The 19,668-nt window shown below is 35.1% G+C and overlaps 1 protein-coding gene across 1 annotated transcript; it reads left to right on the top strand.

The window, feature by feature from the left end:
- The first annotated feature begins 102 nt into the window (after positions 1-102).
- TESMIN (testis expressed metallothionein like protein) lies at positions 103-14,265 on the top strand. Its single transcript, XM_068684354.1, has 10 exons — positions 103-579; positions 2,331-2,448; positions 3,580-3,638; positions 4,544-4,664; positions 5,845-5,921; positions 8,261-8,346; positions 9,695-9,797; positions 11,224-11,361; positions 12,214-12,389; positions 13,112-14,265. The coding sequence occupies exons 1-10, from the start codon at positions 103-105 to the stop codon at positions 13,266-13,268; spliced, it is 1,512 nt and encodes a 503-aa protein (XP_068540455.1). The 3' UTR covers positions 13,269-14,265.
- Positions 14,266-19,668: the final 5,403 nt, after the last annotated feature.

Raw genomic sequence — 19,668 nt, 5'->3', positions numbered from 1 at the left:
TTCATTCACTTCTAGATATAAAAGCTGTTCAGAAGAATACTGAAATAGAAAATGTAATTACCTTCAAATAAATGAGAAGGAGCTGATGGTCTGTCTATGACTATGGAGAATCAGATATTGCTCGATATAAGATCAGTTATAGATGGTGGACTTGTAACTGACATATTTAGTCAAAATACTCCTCTTATTTCTGAAAATTTTAATCTGGAAACTGCAGTAATAAATAATCAATTTGAAGAAGGATTGTCATCTACTCAAGGCAATCATTTATGCACTGTAAATGCGGGAGAGACTCTGTTGGATCACTTTAAGTATCCTTCTACTGTGGAAAATCAGAATGCAATAGCAAAAGTTGAAATATATCCACATGGAAACAACAGCTGTGGCAATGAAGATCTTGGAAATTACAAGGAATTAAATCTTCCAGAAGAAGATGAACATACATGTTCACCTTATCTGCCTTCAGATGGTGTCCATTTTCTTTCTTCTGTCATGACACAGCATAAAAATTGCAGTGTTCCAAATTCAAGCGTTTTCTCTTCGGAAGGAACAGTCGATCAAAATGTCAGAACTGTACCAGTAAGATTAAGTGAAATAGGAATTTTGTATGTGCTTATTTGTGCTTGAAATGTGGGGAACTACCACATTAAAACTTACATGAGATCCACATTATGTCTGAAGTTACATCATAAATTTTATACTATAACAAAATTCGTAGTAAATACAGAAATAAATTTATGTTTTGTATTACCATAAATAACATGCATTGAACATGCAGTTCTGACTGCTGTTTTATATATTACCATTGGTATTAGCAAGTATTAGGTAGTTGTACAAATTACAAATAATGTATTAATTTCTAGTTCTACAGGTGAGTCAGTAGGCATCTTAAAAACTATGGTCCAAATGAGCTAACAATTAATTAATTTGCAACAGTAAATTGTGGTCTATATTGTTAAATCTCTGTAGAGAAAGTAGTTTTGTAAGTGGTGTACTTTCTACATTTGGCAAAGTTTTTCTGTGTATTTTGAAGGTAATATCTGTGTTGCTTCAGTTACTATCTATAAAGTATTATCTATCATTAAACTTTCTGTGATGCTCACAGGACCAAATCCATGTACTTTATGCAGACTAATCATATTTAGAATACTTTTGTGTGCTTCTATCTTTCTTTATGGTTGTAGAGTATCTTCTGCAGAAATCCCCTCATTTTGTTTTTGCTCTGTGGGCTGCTATTAGAGGAGCACCAAAGCTTAGTCTGAGAAACTATTTTGAAATCCCAGCAAGGTGCTAGGCTGAAGTCATGTGGCAGATGTGAGGCTACCTGTGCAGGAAACCTCTCATCACAGAACCTATTGCTTACATTACCCAGCCCTTTGCATTTCACAGTGGCATATCATCTGGAGATGCTCAAAGTCTACCATGATATTGACCTTACATGTTTTAGGTTTCTTTCTGATTTCAGGTTATGGTTTAAAAGGATCTCTGGCTTGGGAGTTTCTCTACACTCATGCTCAATATTATCAGTAGTTCTTTAATAATCAAAATAATAACAATCATCTTAAGTCTTTTGACCTTTGGTAAGATTCAAATTTCTCCAGAAAATAGAGGTATCAGTAAGGCACAATGGTTCCTTTATTCAAAATCAAGCTGCAGGTAACAAACATTTGTTAGCCTTGGGTCTTCTATACAAGGGTCTAAAAATAAGATTTAGAAAAAATCTTTTGGACCAGCTGCCTTCCTATTACCCTCAGAGTTTATCACACTAAATCTGTGTTTCCTTAATCAGTCCTGTTTCTTGAAGGTATTAGAACAAAATTATAATTGGGTTATGCATACTTTTACTAAAATAAAAAAGCTGATTGGCTGTGTCTGTGCTGCTTACTTACCGTTCCACACTGCTGTCTATATTATGTGGAGGAAGTAGGGAACATAAAGACAGAGAGCAAATTGTCCAATTCAAACAATCTCAATCCTAATTAGAGACTAAGAAATAGTTGGGTTTTATCTTTTCCATTTTCTCTTAATTTGCTTTATTATTATTTATTTATACAAAAGTAGATGTTAGGTATGATGCTATTATAGTTACAGGTATATTAGATCTGAACCATTGCTACATGTTGAACAGAAAATGGAGAAATAATATTCATGTTTCAGTGGTATCTGGTAATGCTGTTTGCAGCATTTATGTGCTTAATTATATCTTGAAAATGTAAATAATTTCTAATTTTGAAGGCCACTATAAATCATTTTTGTTTATTTGTTTGGCTTTTTAAAAATGAGACATTTAATATATAAAATAGTTATAAATTAAACGTTCTTTTCTTCAGGCGTTTAGACCATTAATACCTCCAGTTGCAGGTGAGAATAACTGTATTTGTTATGACCAATATAAGGGAATCCAAACCAGCCCCATGCAGTCAAAAAACTTGCCAGATTGCTTAAATGGTAAGTGCCTCAAGTGGCTGAGTGGGATTTTTTTTTTCTCAGTAACCTTAGAAAAGCATTTAAATAGCTAAATAACATAGTTTCTAGATTTGGAAAATTGCATTATGAGCCATTGAGCCATTTCTGAAAACATTAGTAGAGCTAAGAAGGCTTGGAAGGAAACAAGGTTTGAAATGGATCACCATTTCTTTGTGTATGTTCATGTTGCTTCAACCATGTAGTTGTCTTACTTTTGATTTTTTTTTCCTTGCTCCTGTACCCTTTCTCCATTCATTCAGGGGAGTGTGAAGAAAATATTCCTTCTTGCAACAAAATTTCCCTTTTGGATTTTGTCGAACAATGTTTTTATTTCACTTTGAAGTCTGACCAGAGGTGTTAAAACTGTGGTTTGCACTGATACTGCTGATGATAGTAAGCTCTTGAGTTGGTGTATTCTGCCTGTTCACAACCATGCTCAGGGTTAAACCGACTGCTAGATTTGGTCTGAAAGGGTAGTTTTTCCTGAAGTCTGAGTGGACCAAGAGCAGTGAAGAAAGTTGCCTTCTTTTTTGATGTGGAATGTAGTCTGCTCTCTCTAATGGCATTGAGGAGACTTATTTAACAAATATTCTGTATTTGCAGGGTGATACTTCATGGCCCATGTTGTTTTTTGTATCCCTCAAAAGAATGATTGAGTTTCCTTTTTGTATACCAAGCCTTGTATGTCAGCCAGTGTTAAACAGACAGCCTACTGTCATGTAGATGCTATCTAGCAAAGCAAGTGTTCTCAAGTTGTTCTTTCTGGCATATAATGTCCCTTATAATGCATTTAGTCCCGCAGCCATCCTTTGTATGTTAGCAATATACAGTCTTTACAATGGAAGCTGACATATTCATCTGCCTTGCTAACGTAATGTCATTGCTAAATGAATTTTACCAGATGGGCACAATAAACCTTTTAGAGACATCAAACAAACTCATACTGAAGTCTGTTTTTCCCAAGTCTGTCACAAGAGAATATTAAATATTCTTTCATAAGACTGTAATGCCATAGTGACATGAAAATCTGCCTTTATTAACACTATAAATGATCTCTTGGTATAAAAACACTGATCTCTTAGTAAACAAAATATTCTTTATTTTATGTACTAGAATCTTCCAGCGGTATTTGTGGCTTACCTCAGACTAATGCTTCTGCCTATGATGAAATAGTAAGTATGCATTTATTTTTTAAAATTTATTGTATTTGTTTGGAATTCAAAGTAGATTTTAAAGCATGGCTATTAAGATGTAATACTTGATGTTTCAGACTGAGGTAAGAGAGGCAGTTAGAAATGTTATTGAGAATTACCAAGACAGAACAATTTTTCAGAGTTCAAATGTTGGCGAATCTGGCTGCAAGTTATTAGCATTGCAAGGTGTAGTGGAGGAAGCCAGATGTTTACACAGAAATGATACCAACCCTGTGGTGATTGTATTCTGTAACTGATAGCAGAATTGTATGCTAAAGAAAATTCGTAACTTATTTATACCACACATGCACCAAAAAATCCTACTTAATAAGCCCTTTGTCAAGACTAATAAGACTTCCTCAGACTCACAGTCTAAATTTTATCAAGTACAGGGCTATTTTGTATATAACATATTATTTTCTACTTATCTATACTTGCTAGAAGCAAATATGATCATATGAAAACTACCTCACAAAGGAATCACTTCTAAGTAAGTGAAATGAAACCTTGAAACAGAATGTGGTGTTTTCTGGTTAGGGAACCAAATCTTAGACCAGCATAGTAGAAAACTAGAGTAAAAAACAAAACAACAAAACAAAACAACAAAAATGCATAACATGCAAAACACTCCCCATGCAACAGTTTAGAGAACCAGGAGTCCATCTCAACTAGATTGAGGAGATACCTCAAGAACTGCTTCCAGAACCAAAGTGAAGGGGTTAAAAAGCAAACAACTTAATGCATAATAATGAGTTTGTCTGAGAGACTCCAGTCTGTGATTATGCAGCTTTATGAAATGCATTGCCCTTATGAAAACCTTTATATCTTTATGTTAAGAATTAAAGTTTCTTAGACAAAAGCTAATCATTAGTTATTTATTCCAGGTAATCTGTCAGTTGGAAGGAGGTACTCAAATACTCTGCATACACAACTGTGCCACACAGGAACTAAAACCAGTTTATCTATTGCCCCAGTATCAAGACCAACATAATTATCTTCAATCTGGTAAAATGAAAGTTAAAATTATCTCTAACATGTCAGATAGCAAGCACATCATGGTTAATGTGCAACTGCATGTGTTTATGTTCTTACGCAGCGACAGTGGGAGATGAGCCACAGTTAGCATAGCTATCACAAGTTATTACATTATTTTATAACTGAAAAATGCTAGGCACTTCAATGTAATAAGAAAGATGAAATGAATATGTAGAATACAATGCAAGCATAAATATTTGCATACATTTGCATTTACCATAGCTTGCCACCAAGTGTCACTGTTTCTGTATAAAACAAGAGCAGCTTCAAGGGCTCTCAGGTATACTTTAGCTTTGGGATTTAAAATGTCCCACTGATTTTTGCATCATTTGGTGAACTTGAATTACCATCCATTTTTAAGGAAGGTGCTTTCTGAGGCCCTAAAGTTAATGGTTTAGCTATTCTGATGTTTAGTGGAGTAATACATTTTCATCTTAGAAGCAATACAACACTTGAGAGAATATTTCTTTACCAAAATATAGCTTCCTCAGAAAGATAAACATGGCTTATTTCATTATTTATCACTGACATTTTATTTATTTAAATTGTTGATAATTATGTATTATTTTATTAACTTTATTACAGTGCTGTATGTTGATGTCAATGTGAAAAGAAAGCCTTTTAATATTAGGCACCATACATAAACACGTTTCAGCCATTTTTATCTTATCAAAATATTATAACTCTATGCCATTATGCCATTTGTTTTTTAATGTTCTTGGTGTCATAGAGTAAAAACAACCTGTGCTCAAATTCCTAGCTTACAAATTGGCGATTTATTCTTCTTTAAGTTTTTTGTTGGAGGTGGTGGTTTTGCTTTTGTTTTGTGTGTGTGTGTGATAAGCTTTTTATTCTTGTTCTTTGCAATGAAAAAAAAAAAACATTCCTGGAGAGAGAACTGAGAACTTCTAGGCCACAATTCATTCATCCATTCATTGACACAATTGTAGAGTAAGTTTGGTTTCTAAAGTAGATCGTAACAGGAGGTGCAGAAAGAAGACAGACAGTGTCAGGGAAGTAATATTTCTTTATTAGTATAAGAAGTTCAAGCTACCTATTTGCAGGTATGCTTAATTAAAAAAAAAATGCAAAAAATAAACTGTATACACGGAGTAGTTCTGCAGTCTTCAGGTAAATATCTTCTTTTCAGATGTGGGCAACTCTGTAACAGCTGTACTGGGGCAGTATTTGCCTGTTTCAGGCAAACTGGATCTGAATGAGCAAGAGGTAAAGAAGCTTTATTCTTTGCATTTATCAAGTAGCAGCATACATTCTTTTTACTTTCCTTAATAAGGGTTATTATGTCTATGTCAGGAATAACAACTATGAATTTTCTAAAGACAGTTTAGTTAGTCTGGACAGATTAGTTTTGCATCCAATACAATTTCTGTTGTGGTTTAACCCGGCCGGCAGCTAAACACCACACAGCGGTTTTCTCACCCTCCCCTCTCCCTCTCTGGGATGGGGGAGAGAAACAGGAAAGTGAAGCCTGTCAGGTGAGATAAAAACAGTTTAATAAGACAGAAAAATAATAATAACAACAATAATAATAACAATAATGATGATAATAGTACTACTACTAATAATGTGTATGAAACAAGAGATGCACAATGCAATTGTTCACTACATGCTGACCAATGCCCAGCCTAACCCCAAGCAGTCCACTCCCCCCCCATGGCTAGCCACCCCTACATATTGTTCAGCATGATGTCAGATGGTATGGAATACCCCTTTGGCCAGTTTCGGTCAGCTGCTCTGGGTCTGTCCCCTCCCAGCTCCTGCTGCAACCCCAGCCTGCCCATTGGCAGGACAGAGTGAGAAGCTGAAACGTCCTTGGCTTGGTGTAAGCACTGCTCTGCAACAATTAAAACATCAGCATATTATCAGCCCTCTTCTCATCCTAAGCCAGAACATAGCACCCTACCAGCTACTAGGAAGAAAATTAACTCTGTCCTAACTGAAACCAGGACAATAAAGGTATCACAGAATCATGGAATAGCAGAATGGTTGAGGTTGGAAACTTCTGGAGATCATCTACTCCAGCCCTCATGCCAAGCAGGGTGACCCACAGCACGTTGTGCAGGATGGCATCCAGGCAGGTTTTGAATATCTCCAGAGAAGGAGACCCGATAGCCTCTCTGGGCAATCTGTTCCAGTGTTCTGTTGTCCTCACAGTAAAGAAGTGTTTTCTCATGTTCAGATGGAACTTCCCTGTTTTTCAGTTTGTGCCCATTGCCTCTCATCCCAGTTTCAGAATTTTCTGGAAATAATACCAAAATTAAAAATAGTTTTCCTTGAGAAAAATAAATGTTTTCCAGTTTTCAGAACTTGAATTTTGAATTTAAATAGATTATATTATTTCTCAGAACTGTTATGCAACTCTTTTGGGGGGAGGGAGTAGGAAGGCATATTGGCTTTTACAGAAGAAGGGGACTGTTTTCTTCCAGTAAAATTCTTTACATTCTCCTCATGATTAGGATTTAGTAGTCATTACATCTGATTAAATCATAATTCTTTCATGTTTCTTTTTTGCTGACGGAGTAAGTGGTAGAAAAGCATTTCAATTTATTTTTAAAAATGAAAACTGAACAGAAGACCAGAAATCTTTGCAGAAGTTTGATTTCTAGTGTGTTACTTCCAACAGAGCTGTTAGTAAAAATCACTGCAAATTTTTACCTGTTAACTTCTGATTTATGTGAAATGAATACGTGACGTCAGTACAAGCACAGCAGATGGGTTGTGAATAGCAATCACTGTCATAAAGGAGGGAACTGAAAACCCAAGGGCTAGAAGGAACAATCAACTATAGAGTTTTTCAGCACTAGAAGTAGTATATCAGCAAATTTGTGCCTAAACATTCTGGCATAGTGATATAGGCTGGACAGCTATTCTTTTCTCTTTAATTTTATCCTCAGTCTGTTGTTCCCTAAATTTCTTCTCTTGCTTTAAATATATTAATTTTCCTCTTCCTTATGGCCAGCTAGATTAATCACCAATTAAAATAACCATGATTTACAGTTACTCACAGCCCCTCATTTTACGTGTATTAACAGCATAATCCTATTTGTTCTTCCCTTCTCTCTCCATAACCAGGCTGTTATTAATCGCATATCTGAAGAGACAACAGATCTGCAGTCTGTTTTGTTGGCCTGTGATCTAATTCTTTTTTAAAAATTTGCTTAGTCTTCAACCAATTAGATGTCATATGGTAGATGAACATAATGTAAATTATCAAGTCACTAGCCAGTTTCAGTTGACTACTGGAAATAAAAGCAACTGAACCTAGAATTATCAGTATGTTGAAAACAGTACGCTAATACTGCAGCACTGAAAGCTGTTCTTGGTGCTTCACGCCAGGGGAAATGGGGATCCTGACATACCAAGCAGTTTCACAGAGGACATGCGTGCAATTTTAATGGTTTTAAACTTCTATGAGTTTTATCACTATTCATGGCAAACAAAGCATCCTTGGAGCGTTTTCTCAGTGTTACTTTATCTCTTCTAACTCATGAGAGTCTTTTTAAAAACTTAACATAAACTAGTTATATGAATTTTATCTTAAACAGTTTGAACATGGATCCTTACAATCGGCAGCTAGCACTGCCACATTCCAGCCAGAATCAAACCTGCAAGTGAAAGTGCCTTCAGCTGGGTAAGATGAGTGAAACATTTAGTCCATGATGACTTCTGCATTTTATACTGGAAATGACTCCTAGACATCTTTGTGTTACATGGCTGCTTCTCTCTTGTAATACAAATGCAGTTCTGTACAAATGCTTTCTGTGTATATCTCAGTGGTCATGAAGCCTGTTGGTGGTGGTCAAGGCTGTCTAGCATGCTTCCAGGGTTTCTTAGGATCAATGCAGTTGTGGTGTCCATGTGTCTGAAAAACATTTAATTTTCTGAATTAGTGAATATGTTTCCAAATGTAAGTAATGTGCTTTGCCCATATTTCTAACACTAATGGAATTCTTTTAATAATATTTAATTGGAGATAATTGTTAAATACAAGGCAGATGCAACCCCAAGGTGAGAGGTGAGAATGCTTTGTAGTTGCTCAGTTATCACTGGATTCTGTGACTGGGGGCTGATTTGCCCCAGGTAGAGACAGCTGGTGGGTAGCAGGAGATTACAGGTTATTTAGTCTTCTCTTTCTGTCACCTGCTCTGTGACTCTACATTTGTTAAGTAGCTCCAATAGTGCTGAGGGAAAAACAAAACAAAACAAAACAAAAACACAGGTTTTTATTGTTTTAAATGTATAGACTAAATTTCATAGTAGCTGTATTTGTATTTTTTTTTTCTATTTTTTTTCCTTTTTCAACCTGTGTAGCCTACCTTGTCGTTCAGGATTTACAAAGTCTAAGAAACCATGTAACTGCACAAAATCTCAGTGTCTTAAATTGTAAGTAATAGTTTATCAACATTTCATAAATGCTAGTAGCAGTGTATATATGAAAGGAGAAACATACAATAAATGTATTCCATTTATTCCAAGATCAACAGTTTATGTAAACTAATGTTCACACAAGCTCAGAATGTAGTGCAGAGTTTTGGATGACTGAATATAATAAAAAATACGGAAAATACAATAAGAAGCTAGAAGGTATTGATCAATGTGTATCCAGAAAATAATTTACGGAATGTAATTGCTGTGTAGTGAAGTATCTATCTGGCTGCTATGCATAATAATATATGCATAAATATTATGCACACAGTATTATTATGTTTACATGCATAAACATTATTTACCTAAATAAGATGCATGGAGCCGTGTACATAATGATTACAATTTGATTCATTTGTGGAGTGGGCTTGTTTTACAAAACATAAAATTGAATGAAAGAGAGAAGGATTTTTTATGGGTTTGGATATGATTAAATGACTGAGGAAGGGGACATTTTTCATGAGTAGAAACTATAAATTCTGTCTTGAAATAGTATAACATTTAAAAGCAGTTAATCTTTTCATTTCTTATTTTGCCTTATATGTTAATCACAGATATTGTGATTGCTTTGCCAATGGTGATTTTTGCTGCAATTGCAACTGCAATAATTGTTACAACAATCCACTTCATGAAACTGAACGATTTAAAGCCATTAAGGTAAAAAAAAAAAATAATACAGACCAGTATCATCTTTGTGAAAAATACGTATGAAAAATACAGAAGTATTGTTTTTTCTCCAGTAAAATTCCTTGAAATGTTATTTTTATATTAAATAGCACTGTGGTGTCTCTATATTTTTCTTACATAAATAAATACCTATATATACATATTTAATTTCCTTTTATAGAACTTCTGATACTTTGGATTAAAACTGGTGGTATGATAACTGAATGATAATTTTCATTCTTGGAAGGAAGTATGGAACCCCAAGTTTAATTTCAGAAATGTTTTCACTTAAAGGAAAATTTATTGTGTCCCCAAATTAGAGGTATTTAAAGGAAAACAATTTATCATTATCCAAATTATTATTCTCATTGACAGATCTTCTGCAATTGTCTGTACCAGTCTTTCTGGTTGATTTATTAATGAAAGATAGAGTACTATGGGGGCTGATTTTTGTTTGTGTTTCAAACTTCAAAATCTGGGCAATAATTTAATCTTGGACGTATATATGTCTGTTATGTTTTGTAAAGTTTAGAGTGAAAATGAAAGGTCTTATTCTACTGCTGATACTTTAAAATTAGGATATATTAATGGCTTTGTTATTCTTGCATGCAACTCTCCAGAGCTCTTTTGTATCATTCAGATAATCTCTGGATGGTACAAGAATTTGATCTAATTAGATTTATTACTTTGCTGCATTCGACCAGTGGAAGCTACATCAGTTTTTGGGATCAACATGCAACAACTGGTTTTCAAATCAAATGCTCTTCAGTAGTTGTACTGATGGGGTTGTTGACGTCTTTGGATGACTGTCTTTCACTGTTGCAGATGGCATCCTGTTAGAGAATAAGAGATCTTGTCTGTGCCTGAGGAAAGCATACTAGCTTCTGTGTCATCCATAAATATTGGACATAAAGTGTATAGAATCCCTTTAATCAGCCTTTTAGTAGTCCATGGCATTTGTGAGGTCTTAGGATGTGAAAAAAACTACATTTCCAATGGAGTATCCAATGCTGATTTCATTTAATGTTCTTGTATTGGAACATTAATAAGTATCATTAATACTCATGAGATGTACATGACCATATGTGCACTATTTTTCACTGGCAACTTTTTATTTCTGGTGAAAGTAGGGTCAGCAGCGAGACAAAACCAGCCCCAAGTGAATAATAGATGGGTCATTTAGGATATTATTTGACCAATTTGAGTTGCTTTCTGTGATATAGCCCAGTCAGCTTAATATTCTGGAATCTTTGAATTTCTGCTTTCACATGCTGTAGAAGACTCTTTTATATATGTTCTTCATGTCACCAAGGACGAGTAGAAAGTAAGAAATTCGTAGTTAAATATTGCACGACACTCTTCAAGTGTTTCAAAGTATGTCTTTGAATGTCTCATAATTTAACATTTTTTGTTTCAGGTCTGTCTCGATAGAAACCCAGAAGCTTTCCTACCAAAGATTGGGCAAACAAAACTGGGAGAAGTTAAACCTCACCATAACAAAGGATGCAATTGCAGGCGTTCAGGATGTCTCAAGAATTATTGTGAGTGCTTTGAGGTGAGTCAGGTGAATTTTCCTATTGTTGATTATTACTTTAACATTGATTTTATTTTGTAACTGGTTCTTTCTTTGAATTGTTGATCATAACATTTTTTGAACATAGGGGTCACAGTCTCATTCTTGTCATGTCTTTGACTTTAGAGAACTGAATCTAGCTGAAGTTGATGAGTTAAAAGGCCAGCCAGCTTGCTGACCAGAACACTCTTGCCCCGCTTGGTCAGGTGCACCCCATCCTGTGACAGCATTGCCCTGTCTCTTAAAAGTATCTCTGAGATTGTAGAACCCAAAACCTTGAGCATGGCACCAGCCATGCAGCCAATCGTTCACTTGGTCTGTTCATCTCCTTCTTCTTTGGTCCCAGCCTCCAAATGGGAAGATGGAGGAGAACATTACTTGTACTCCTGATCCCTTTAACATCTTTCTGAGGGGCATAAAGTCCCTTTTGATATTTTGGAGTCTCTTTGTTGCAGCCTCATTAGATCCTACATGAAAGAGTAGGAATGGGTGGTAGTCTTCAGGCCTCACCAGGCTTGGAAGACTCTTCATAATATCATGAATGCAGGCAAGGTTTTCTGCCAATCCAGGTAGCTTTATTGCTCAGTCCACAAATTGAAGGGGAGCAGTCTGTGCTATGTCTGTGTACAGAGCAAGGGAGTATCACTATTCTCCACAGAGAATCCTTGGAGGGAACTGACTTGCTTCCTCAAATTGATACCAACAGTCTCACTCTGAGAATATAGACCAGTATATCTAGAATAAGTCCCTTGTGATATAGGTCTAGTCATTCTTCAGTTGTATGTTTAATTTAAGTTTTATATAATTTTTATACAAATATTCTGTATTTGCCAGGCTAAAATTATGTGTTCCTCTATTTGTAAATGCATTGGTTGCAAAAATTATGAAGAAAGTCCAGATAAAAATCCACAGCTGACTGCACTAAACTACATGGACATAGGAAGTAATGAAGGAAATAACCCAGTTTTAACATCAGCAATGGAAATAATACCAAAATTGGAGAAAGACAGGTGAATAGTTGGAAATAGTAATGCATAACCCATTGGTCTATCTTCAGTAATTTGTCATGTAACCAGTATCATATTTACCTAAGAAATAATGACTAAAATGACAGGTAGTTTGTATAAAAGGAATTACCTTCACATAGCTTTTTCCCTCTTAATTAAATAAATACATACAGGGGAGACTATTCCTATCCCTTAGGAATGTAGTATGGAGACTTCAAGGACTTATATATTAGTTCTGCTTTAAAAACAAAAGTTAGTTTTGTGTTGATCACATAATTAATTCTCTTCATAATCCCCTCCAGTCTGTTCATTTCTAACAAAACCTTTCCCAAAGAAGTAGTAAGAAAATTGTTGTTATTATGTTTGTGGTGTTCAGACAATAATAATTTTGAAAATATTTGAATAATTTCTGCTGTGGATAATGTATAGATGGGGTAGATGATGCCAAATTATGCCTTTATTTGAATTGCATAAAAGAAAGAATAATGTTAATAATGTAGCCGAATACAATGTTAACAACTGGTAGTTTAAAGAGTTTATTCAAAGGAAGGGGTGGTAAAAGGCCATTTCGGGAATCCTTAAGGAACTTGGTGCTGTTTTCTTTGCCAGCAGTAGGCTGAATTTACTGTTAGTACCTTAGTTAAGAAGTTTGAAGTTTGTCTTTTAAATTATTTTCTGTATTTAAAATGGATATATTTTATACTAAATTATTTTTTCTCTGTCAGACTGAGATATCTATCTTGGGAAGAAGTGAAAGCAACATGTACTTGTCTCATGGTGCAAGCTGAAGAGGCAGAAAAACGAGGATACTCTGACTGTCTAGGTGAACGCATGATCATGGAGGAATTTGGGAGGTGTTTATCCCAGATTTTACATGCATAATTAAAACCTGCAAGGCTGAAGGTTTTCAATAATTTTCCATGTATTATAAAGCCAATGAGTATTAATATGGATATATTGTCAGTCTCCACAGTGCCGCTGCTTAATGATCTTACCTTGATCTTTCATAGGACTAATTTCATTGACTTCTCATGAATTCTTTCTGGGTTATGCTGGTGTAAGTGAAATCCATGTAATATCCAACATTTTTTCAAGTAACTTAATACAAAAGAAAGCTTACTACGTTTCCTACTAAAAAAGATTTTCTCTGTACTTATGATTTTCTGAAGAATTGGCCCAGTCTTTACCTAGACTCTAATTAGAAGTCAGTTTAACTTAAAATGACTTTGGATATTTTTGAGTAGACATCCAGTAGAAACTAAGTAAAAATTTCCTGTCTTATTTTGGTTATTATGTGAATGGTGAAGCAATTTAATTTCCAGTGGTAGTAGGTAAATCTGCTGTGTTTGGCTTTGGATCTTCTCTGGTTTGGCAACTTATTTCTCCTGTCTGCTGATGTACTATTTTTGGAAAAGAGAGCAACATTGTCAATTGGTTTGGTGTTCATTGTTGGAAAAAAACATCTAAAACAATACTAGCATCCTTTTCTTAGTGCCACTCTCCCTCCTCCTCCCTCACTTCCTACTCCCTCCCCCTAACTTTTTTCCAACAGTAGCTTTAGTAGACATAGAGCCTGTCTAATAAAAAGTAGGAATTTGACGTCCTTTTTTCTCCTATCTTAAAGTACAAGAGTATGTGACAGAAGAATCTTTTATGAATCTTTTAAGATTATGAAATCTTATGAAAAGATTTTATGAATCTTTTATACAGAATTAAAATTTGCTGAAACCTAGCTTTGCAATCCAGTTTCCCTTAAAGTTTTGAATAACTTTTGCTTGTTTATTTATTTTTGGTACGTTTAAAATCTAAAATGCTACACACTCAGTATGTATAAAAACTAAAATGTGTAAAATTTTCTTATCTTCTCTGTGATATGTTTTCTGCTATTTGCTGCCATATTGTTTTCTAAATGATTTGACAGATTATATCAAAAATAAAGCTGTTTGGTTTTAGATGTATTTATGCTAGGTTAATAATATTTGCTTGAATATTTCTGACTTTTGTGCTGAAAAGAATAAAGATATTCTCCATGTCATGTTGATTTATAAAAAATAATCTTGCCAGAATAGTAGGTAAGAATTCATGCTATTTAAAAATAAATAAATAATAATAACCTTTATTTTTGTGGGGAATATTGGAAAATTTTAGTAGACACAGGAAAACATTTGTGTCATTTTATAAAATGCTGTCAAGTTTTCATTTGGAGTACCAAGTACAGTTCAGGTCATCTGTGCTTAAGAAAGATAAAAGTTAATTTGGATCAGGTACAGTTCTGAAAATGTGTGTGTGTGGAATATCTATCTTTAGAAACAAACAAAGGAGATTTTCTGCTTTATCTAGGCAAATGAAGGCAGAGAGGAGATACGATGACTCTTTATAAATAAATCCAGTGTATAAATATCAAAGAGGAATAGAAGCCATTTTAGATAAAAGATGTGAGTACAAATCACATACATTTAGAATGGAAAATAAATTATCGTAACCATTCAAGGAGAAAGGGGCAGAATACTCTTCTGGATATAGTGTGGGCCAGGAATCTGAACAATTTAAAAATAGAACCTCATAAATATATGAAAAGAATTGCATAATTAAAACATTTTTCCTGGAGACAGTATGTTATGTCTGTCCTACAAGAGTTTAGGTTCTTGTACATTGGCATATTCAAGAGGTTTTTAAAAGCAGAGCCAGTAGATTATGTTATATTTGCCTTGCATGAATCTCATACTTAGGGTTTCTACTACTCAGCTTTGGGACCCAGAGAAACAATACTTCTTGCTATGTCATTCTTAGAACCCCTAAGTACTGAACATGAACAGATGCTGAGGCAAGAAGCAGGCAGACTGTATTCACTTTCTCAGAGGTATTAGAATGCTAAATGTGCAGGCCTGAATTAATCACTTTGGGATCATGAAAGAATTTTCAGCCACATGAGACAGGAAATTCAGGGGAATTTGTTTTGTTTGTTTTCTTATGTAATGTAGGTCTACCTAGGATTTTTATTTTTTTTAATTTAGTTTTAGTTTTAGTTTTTAATGTTCTGCCAGTTCAAAGTCATTTGATGTTGCTGGTGCCCTCAGTCTCTGACTCTTTCTGTGGCACAGTAAGTACTGTTTTGAATCTCTTGATTTATGTGTGAAATGTACAAGAAATTGCTGGCACATTTGGGAAATGTAACATGGATGTTCCGTGGGCCCTTCTAAACCGAACACAGACAAGACTCAGCAGCTGCAAGGGACTACATTTGAAGATCCAGCCCTGCGTGCCTACAAACCACACCAACAATATGCATGGTACCTCATCAAAAAGAGCAAACTAGCTCTTGTGACTGTAACAAAATTAGCCTATGGTCCTATTTGTTGTCCAACAAGTCCATAGTGATGAAGTAAATGCAATGTCATACCAGGAATTTAAATCAGTGAGTCAGCATCACCATGGTATATAGCTGGGCCGGGTTGTATCTGTTAAGTATTTCAGGAAGGAGCAAAGGCCTGAGCTTAAATGGAGCTCCTCGGTGATAATGGAGCCCCCATCAAGGATTCTCATAGCACTGGGGTCTTAAGAATATGGTCAGAACAATAGTTCTATTGTGCTGTTCCAGGTTGTTTTGATTAGGCACAGATCTCTTCAGCAGGGACCCATTTTACTCCCTCTCAAATAAACAGCCCACCACCATTTTATTCTTTTACCATTATTCCCAGTTTTAATGATTTTTTTTTCCATCCTCGTTTGATAGTTTCATCCTTGCCATTGACCCCACTAAGTCAGCACATATCCTTTCACTGTCTTTTCAGTTTTCACACAAAGGGAGTTCCTGACTCTGCACTTTCAGCATTTTACATCTAGAAATTTGTTCTGTTATTATCCTATTAGTTTAGCCCCAGGTTGAGGTTGGTCTGCTGACTTTTAGCCCTTCCCTTGTCTACAGAATCTGGCAATTTCTCACACTGGTGCCCTGTTGGGTTAACCCTGGACAGGTCTGGGTATCTGTATGCATACTTAACAAGTAATGAATATTACTGAAAGTGATGAACTTTGTACACACTTAAAATTGTTAGATTAATTGCATTGTGTTTTACTGCACTGATAGCAATAGCTTACTGTGTGATAGAACTAGGATAGTGTCATCATTTGATCTCTGTCTTTAGGTGATTTTTCTTTATTTTTTATTTTTTTAGTTGCAGGAATTAAAAGGAAAAAAGGAAAAAAGAATTACAATAGCCATTGCAGTGAGAATTGTATAAATGTTTGATGTTTGGTGCATGTCTGTATTTCTGTTTCTGGAGTAAAGCAATTAAGTCACTTCATTCTGCAGAGCTGCTTGTAATCAATGAAGAGGGTACCTGTACACAGATGGTCTCCATCCCAAATATTGCAGCATGGCAACCTGCTGTAGCATACTTTGCTGTTTACTCATTAGAGTTCTTTTTTACCGTCCTAGTCAGTAACTAATGAAGCTATGTCAGACAGGCCTTCTGAGAAGTGCTAGTAGTTAACAAATGTTATTAATTCATTGCGCAGCACAGAGCTCTGTGTTACAGAAAGGGCATGGTTTGTGGCTAAGGAGCAAAACGGAGACTTCGGGGACCTGAGTTCTCTTCTTAGCTCTGCTCTAGACTTCCTGTCTGGTCTTGAGAGAGATTCACTGAATTTCTGTGGCTGTGATTTAGGGAAAAGGGCCTTCTTGAATTATAGTTCTTGTCTGTTCTGTAAAGCAGGATAGCAGGCCCCCTTACTGTTTTTCTTTAGTCTGCCAGTTACTTAGGTCTCAGTCCATAATCCATCCAAAGTCTCTCCCTTTACTTCAGTAGGATCTTAGGCCTTTAGAAAGAGTCAGGAATATCTGATCCTGAGCACGGACCTAACACAGTGGGGCCCAGATCCCAGTTGAGGTGTCTACTGTAGTAAAAATTGCAGCAATACTGCTAACATGTGAAGGAGAGGAAGAGGTATATGGTGAATTTGCAAAAAACAGTAGCATATCCTATAAGCATACCCCCCAAAATAATGCTTCCATAAATCTTCATTGGAGTGTGGATATTTGCCATTCAGTATTATCCACTTCAGAGACCAAATGTGACTCATTATTAAATTACTACAATCTGTGCTGATGTAGAAGCACCCCTGACACATCTCATTGTGAGTCATTTTTTCAGAGTAATTGCATTAGTAATAGCCGATTACACAGCAATCTTATGTTCCTACAAAATTAAGGTAATTACTGCAGCTAGAAACACATCCCTCTGTATTCTGTCCTAGCAAGGAGGCTGGTAAAAGGCAATGTAATGCTTCAATTCTTTGTAACAAGAGAAACATTAAGGTATAATTACATTATTTGGGTGGGGGAGGGGAAGTTTTCACATTTGGACAGAACATGGAAACAAAGTCAGTTTTTAGCCACAAATTCCTGCTACCTAAAGGTAAAAAAAAAATAATAATAATAATTAAAAAAAAAAAATCTTTTGTGCTTATGTTAACCAGTATGGAGGAAATGTATTTGAAACAAGTGAATGGGGTTCTGTTCTGTACTTTGAAAATCACAGTTTTCTGTCTTTGAAGTAGATTTATTATGCAAAATGTGCATTTTTCTTTAAACTGGGTGGTCCAGAGAAGCTGGTATGGATTTATTTTTACACTGAGGTAAAATAGGTAAAAACTTGTTCACATGGCAGACCTGAATACCAGCTTCTAATTAGTCTGTGTGCTAGAGAATTTGTGTTTGAGTTTTTAAATTTCTTTGTGTTTTGGGGGGAAAAGTGACATTTCACGTTTTCTCTTATACATTATTAGATGTTTAATATAACAGGTGAGAAACAATGGACAGGCCATTCCCTGTAAATTTAGCTAAGCAATTCAATCCTAAATAGTCTAGAAGGGATACTGAAAAGCTGATATTATGCAGTGTCAAAATTCATAGACAAAGGGTGCCACTTGGTCGTTTGAGACCTGCAGCTTGGGTTGGTGATGCCTGATGCAAGTTCTGCCTGCAAATTTTACTTTCTCTTGCCTTAATATGTCATGTTTGAATTGCTGGATGCAAGCTGATAGCCGTGGAGTAAGAGAGAGGTGAAAAAGAAAAAAGAAAATAAAAAAGTGGTGGAATATACAAAGTAAAAAACTAAAAAGAACAGTCTGGTGCACCAAATTGCTTTGATTACAAAGCCCAGCACCTGAGTACAGATTGCTCAGTTAACACAACAGGTGGGAAAAATGTCAATTTAAGCTAAATTCCTTTGATGCAAGCATCTTAGCAAATGTTGTATGTAGTTGTCATTTATTAGCAATATTTATGGTGAAAAGAATGGCTCCTTTGAAATGACTAGAAATCAAATAGGATCAAAGTAACTACATCAAAAATAATTTATTTTATTTATATATTTATAATGATGAGAAGTGATACAAGAGAATACGATACCTCTCTGATATAGGGCTTCTCCCAGCAGGACTGGGGACAATAGAAAGCTATTTCAGTGTGGAGTTGTCCCTACTTACATGTTTTTCATTTTCATATCATTAATCCAGATTCATTTCATTGCTTATCTTTTATGCCTTGTTTAGAAGCCTATTAAGATTTAGATACTGTAAAAAGCAGAAACAGGTAATTCATGAGAGATTCTGACTGCAGTGAGTAAAATAATAATAATAATAATAATCAGAGGTTGCTGCAGGTCTGCCATGATTTGGAAGCTGTCAGTGCTAGTGCTGATATAATTATGGAAGGGTATAGGTTATGTATTGTCAAAGTCTGGTAATGATATCTGAATTGTTAATAGAGCTCTGTTAGTCACCATTATTTGTAAAAATTAGAGTAGCAACAAAAACATTGGTATTTGAATTTATCAGATTTATTTATTTATTTACATTAAGGGGAGTGCCATAACACTTTTCTGTCTCTAGGAGTAAGTGTATGTTGTTGATCATTTCTTTTGTTCCTTCCAATCATATGTACACACACATGTTTTTTTTTTTCTAGCTTTAGTAGAAATGCATAGGCATACATCTTTTTTTTTTTTTTTTTTTTTTTTGTCTCTTCTATGTTTTAACATTTTTCCTTCACTTAATAATTTATTTCTAAAAAATCTGAATTGAAAAATCCTGGCCTTAATCAATTTTCCCCTAAATTTAAGCTGGTGTACCAAACCAGGGAATAGATCCTCTGCAGAGTATATAATTCCATGGAGTTAGAACTACCAACACCAAACTGTTCTAACACAGCATCCAGTTCAAAGCAACAGGCATAAATTGTATGAAAGAGACTGGGTCCAGACAGAGGAATAATCATGCA

Source organism: Anas acuta, chromosome 5, assembly GCF_963932015.1.
Source record: "Anas acuta chromosome 5, bAnaAcu1.1, whole genome shotgun sequence".
Classification (NCBI taxonomy): Eukaryota; Metazoa; Chordata; class Aves; order Anseriformes; family Anatidae; genus Anas; species Anas acuta.
This window is presented reverse-complemented; position numbering and strand designations above follow the sequence as displayed.

Bases quoted from the DNA above. Each gene is read 5' to 3' on its own strand.
- TESMIN (XM_068684354.1), top strand. From the start codon at position 103: ATGGAGAATCAGATATTGCTCGATATAAGATCAGTTATAGATGGTGGA. The intron at 3,639-4,543 runs GTAAGTATGCAT...TATTTATTCCAG, and splicing joins CTTCTGCCTATGATGAAATA to GTAATCTGTCAGTTGGAAGG. The intron at 11,362-12,213 runs GTGAGTCAGGTG...TGTATTTGCCAG, and splicing joins ATTATTGTGAGTGCTTTGAG to GCTAAAATTATGTGTTCCTC.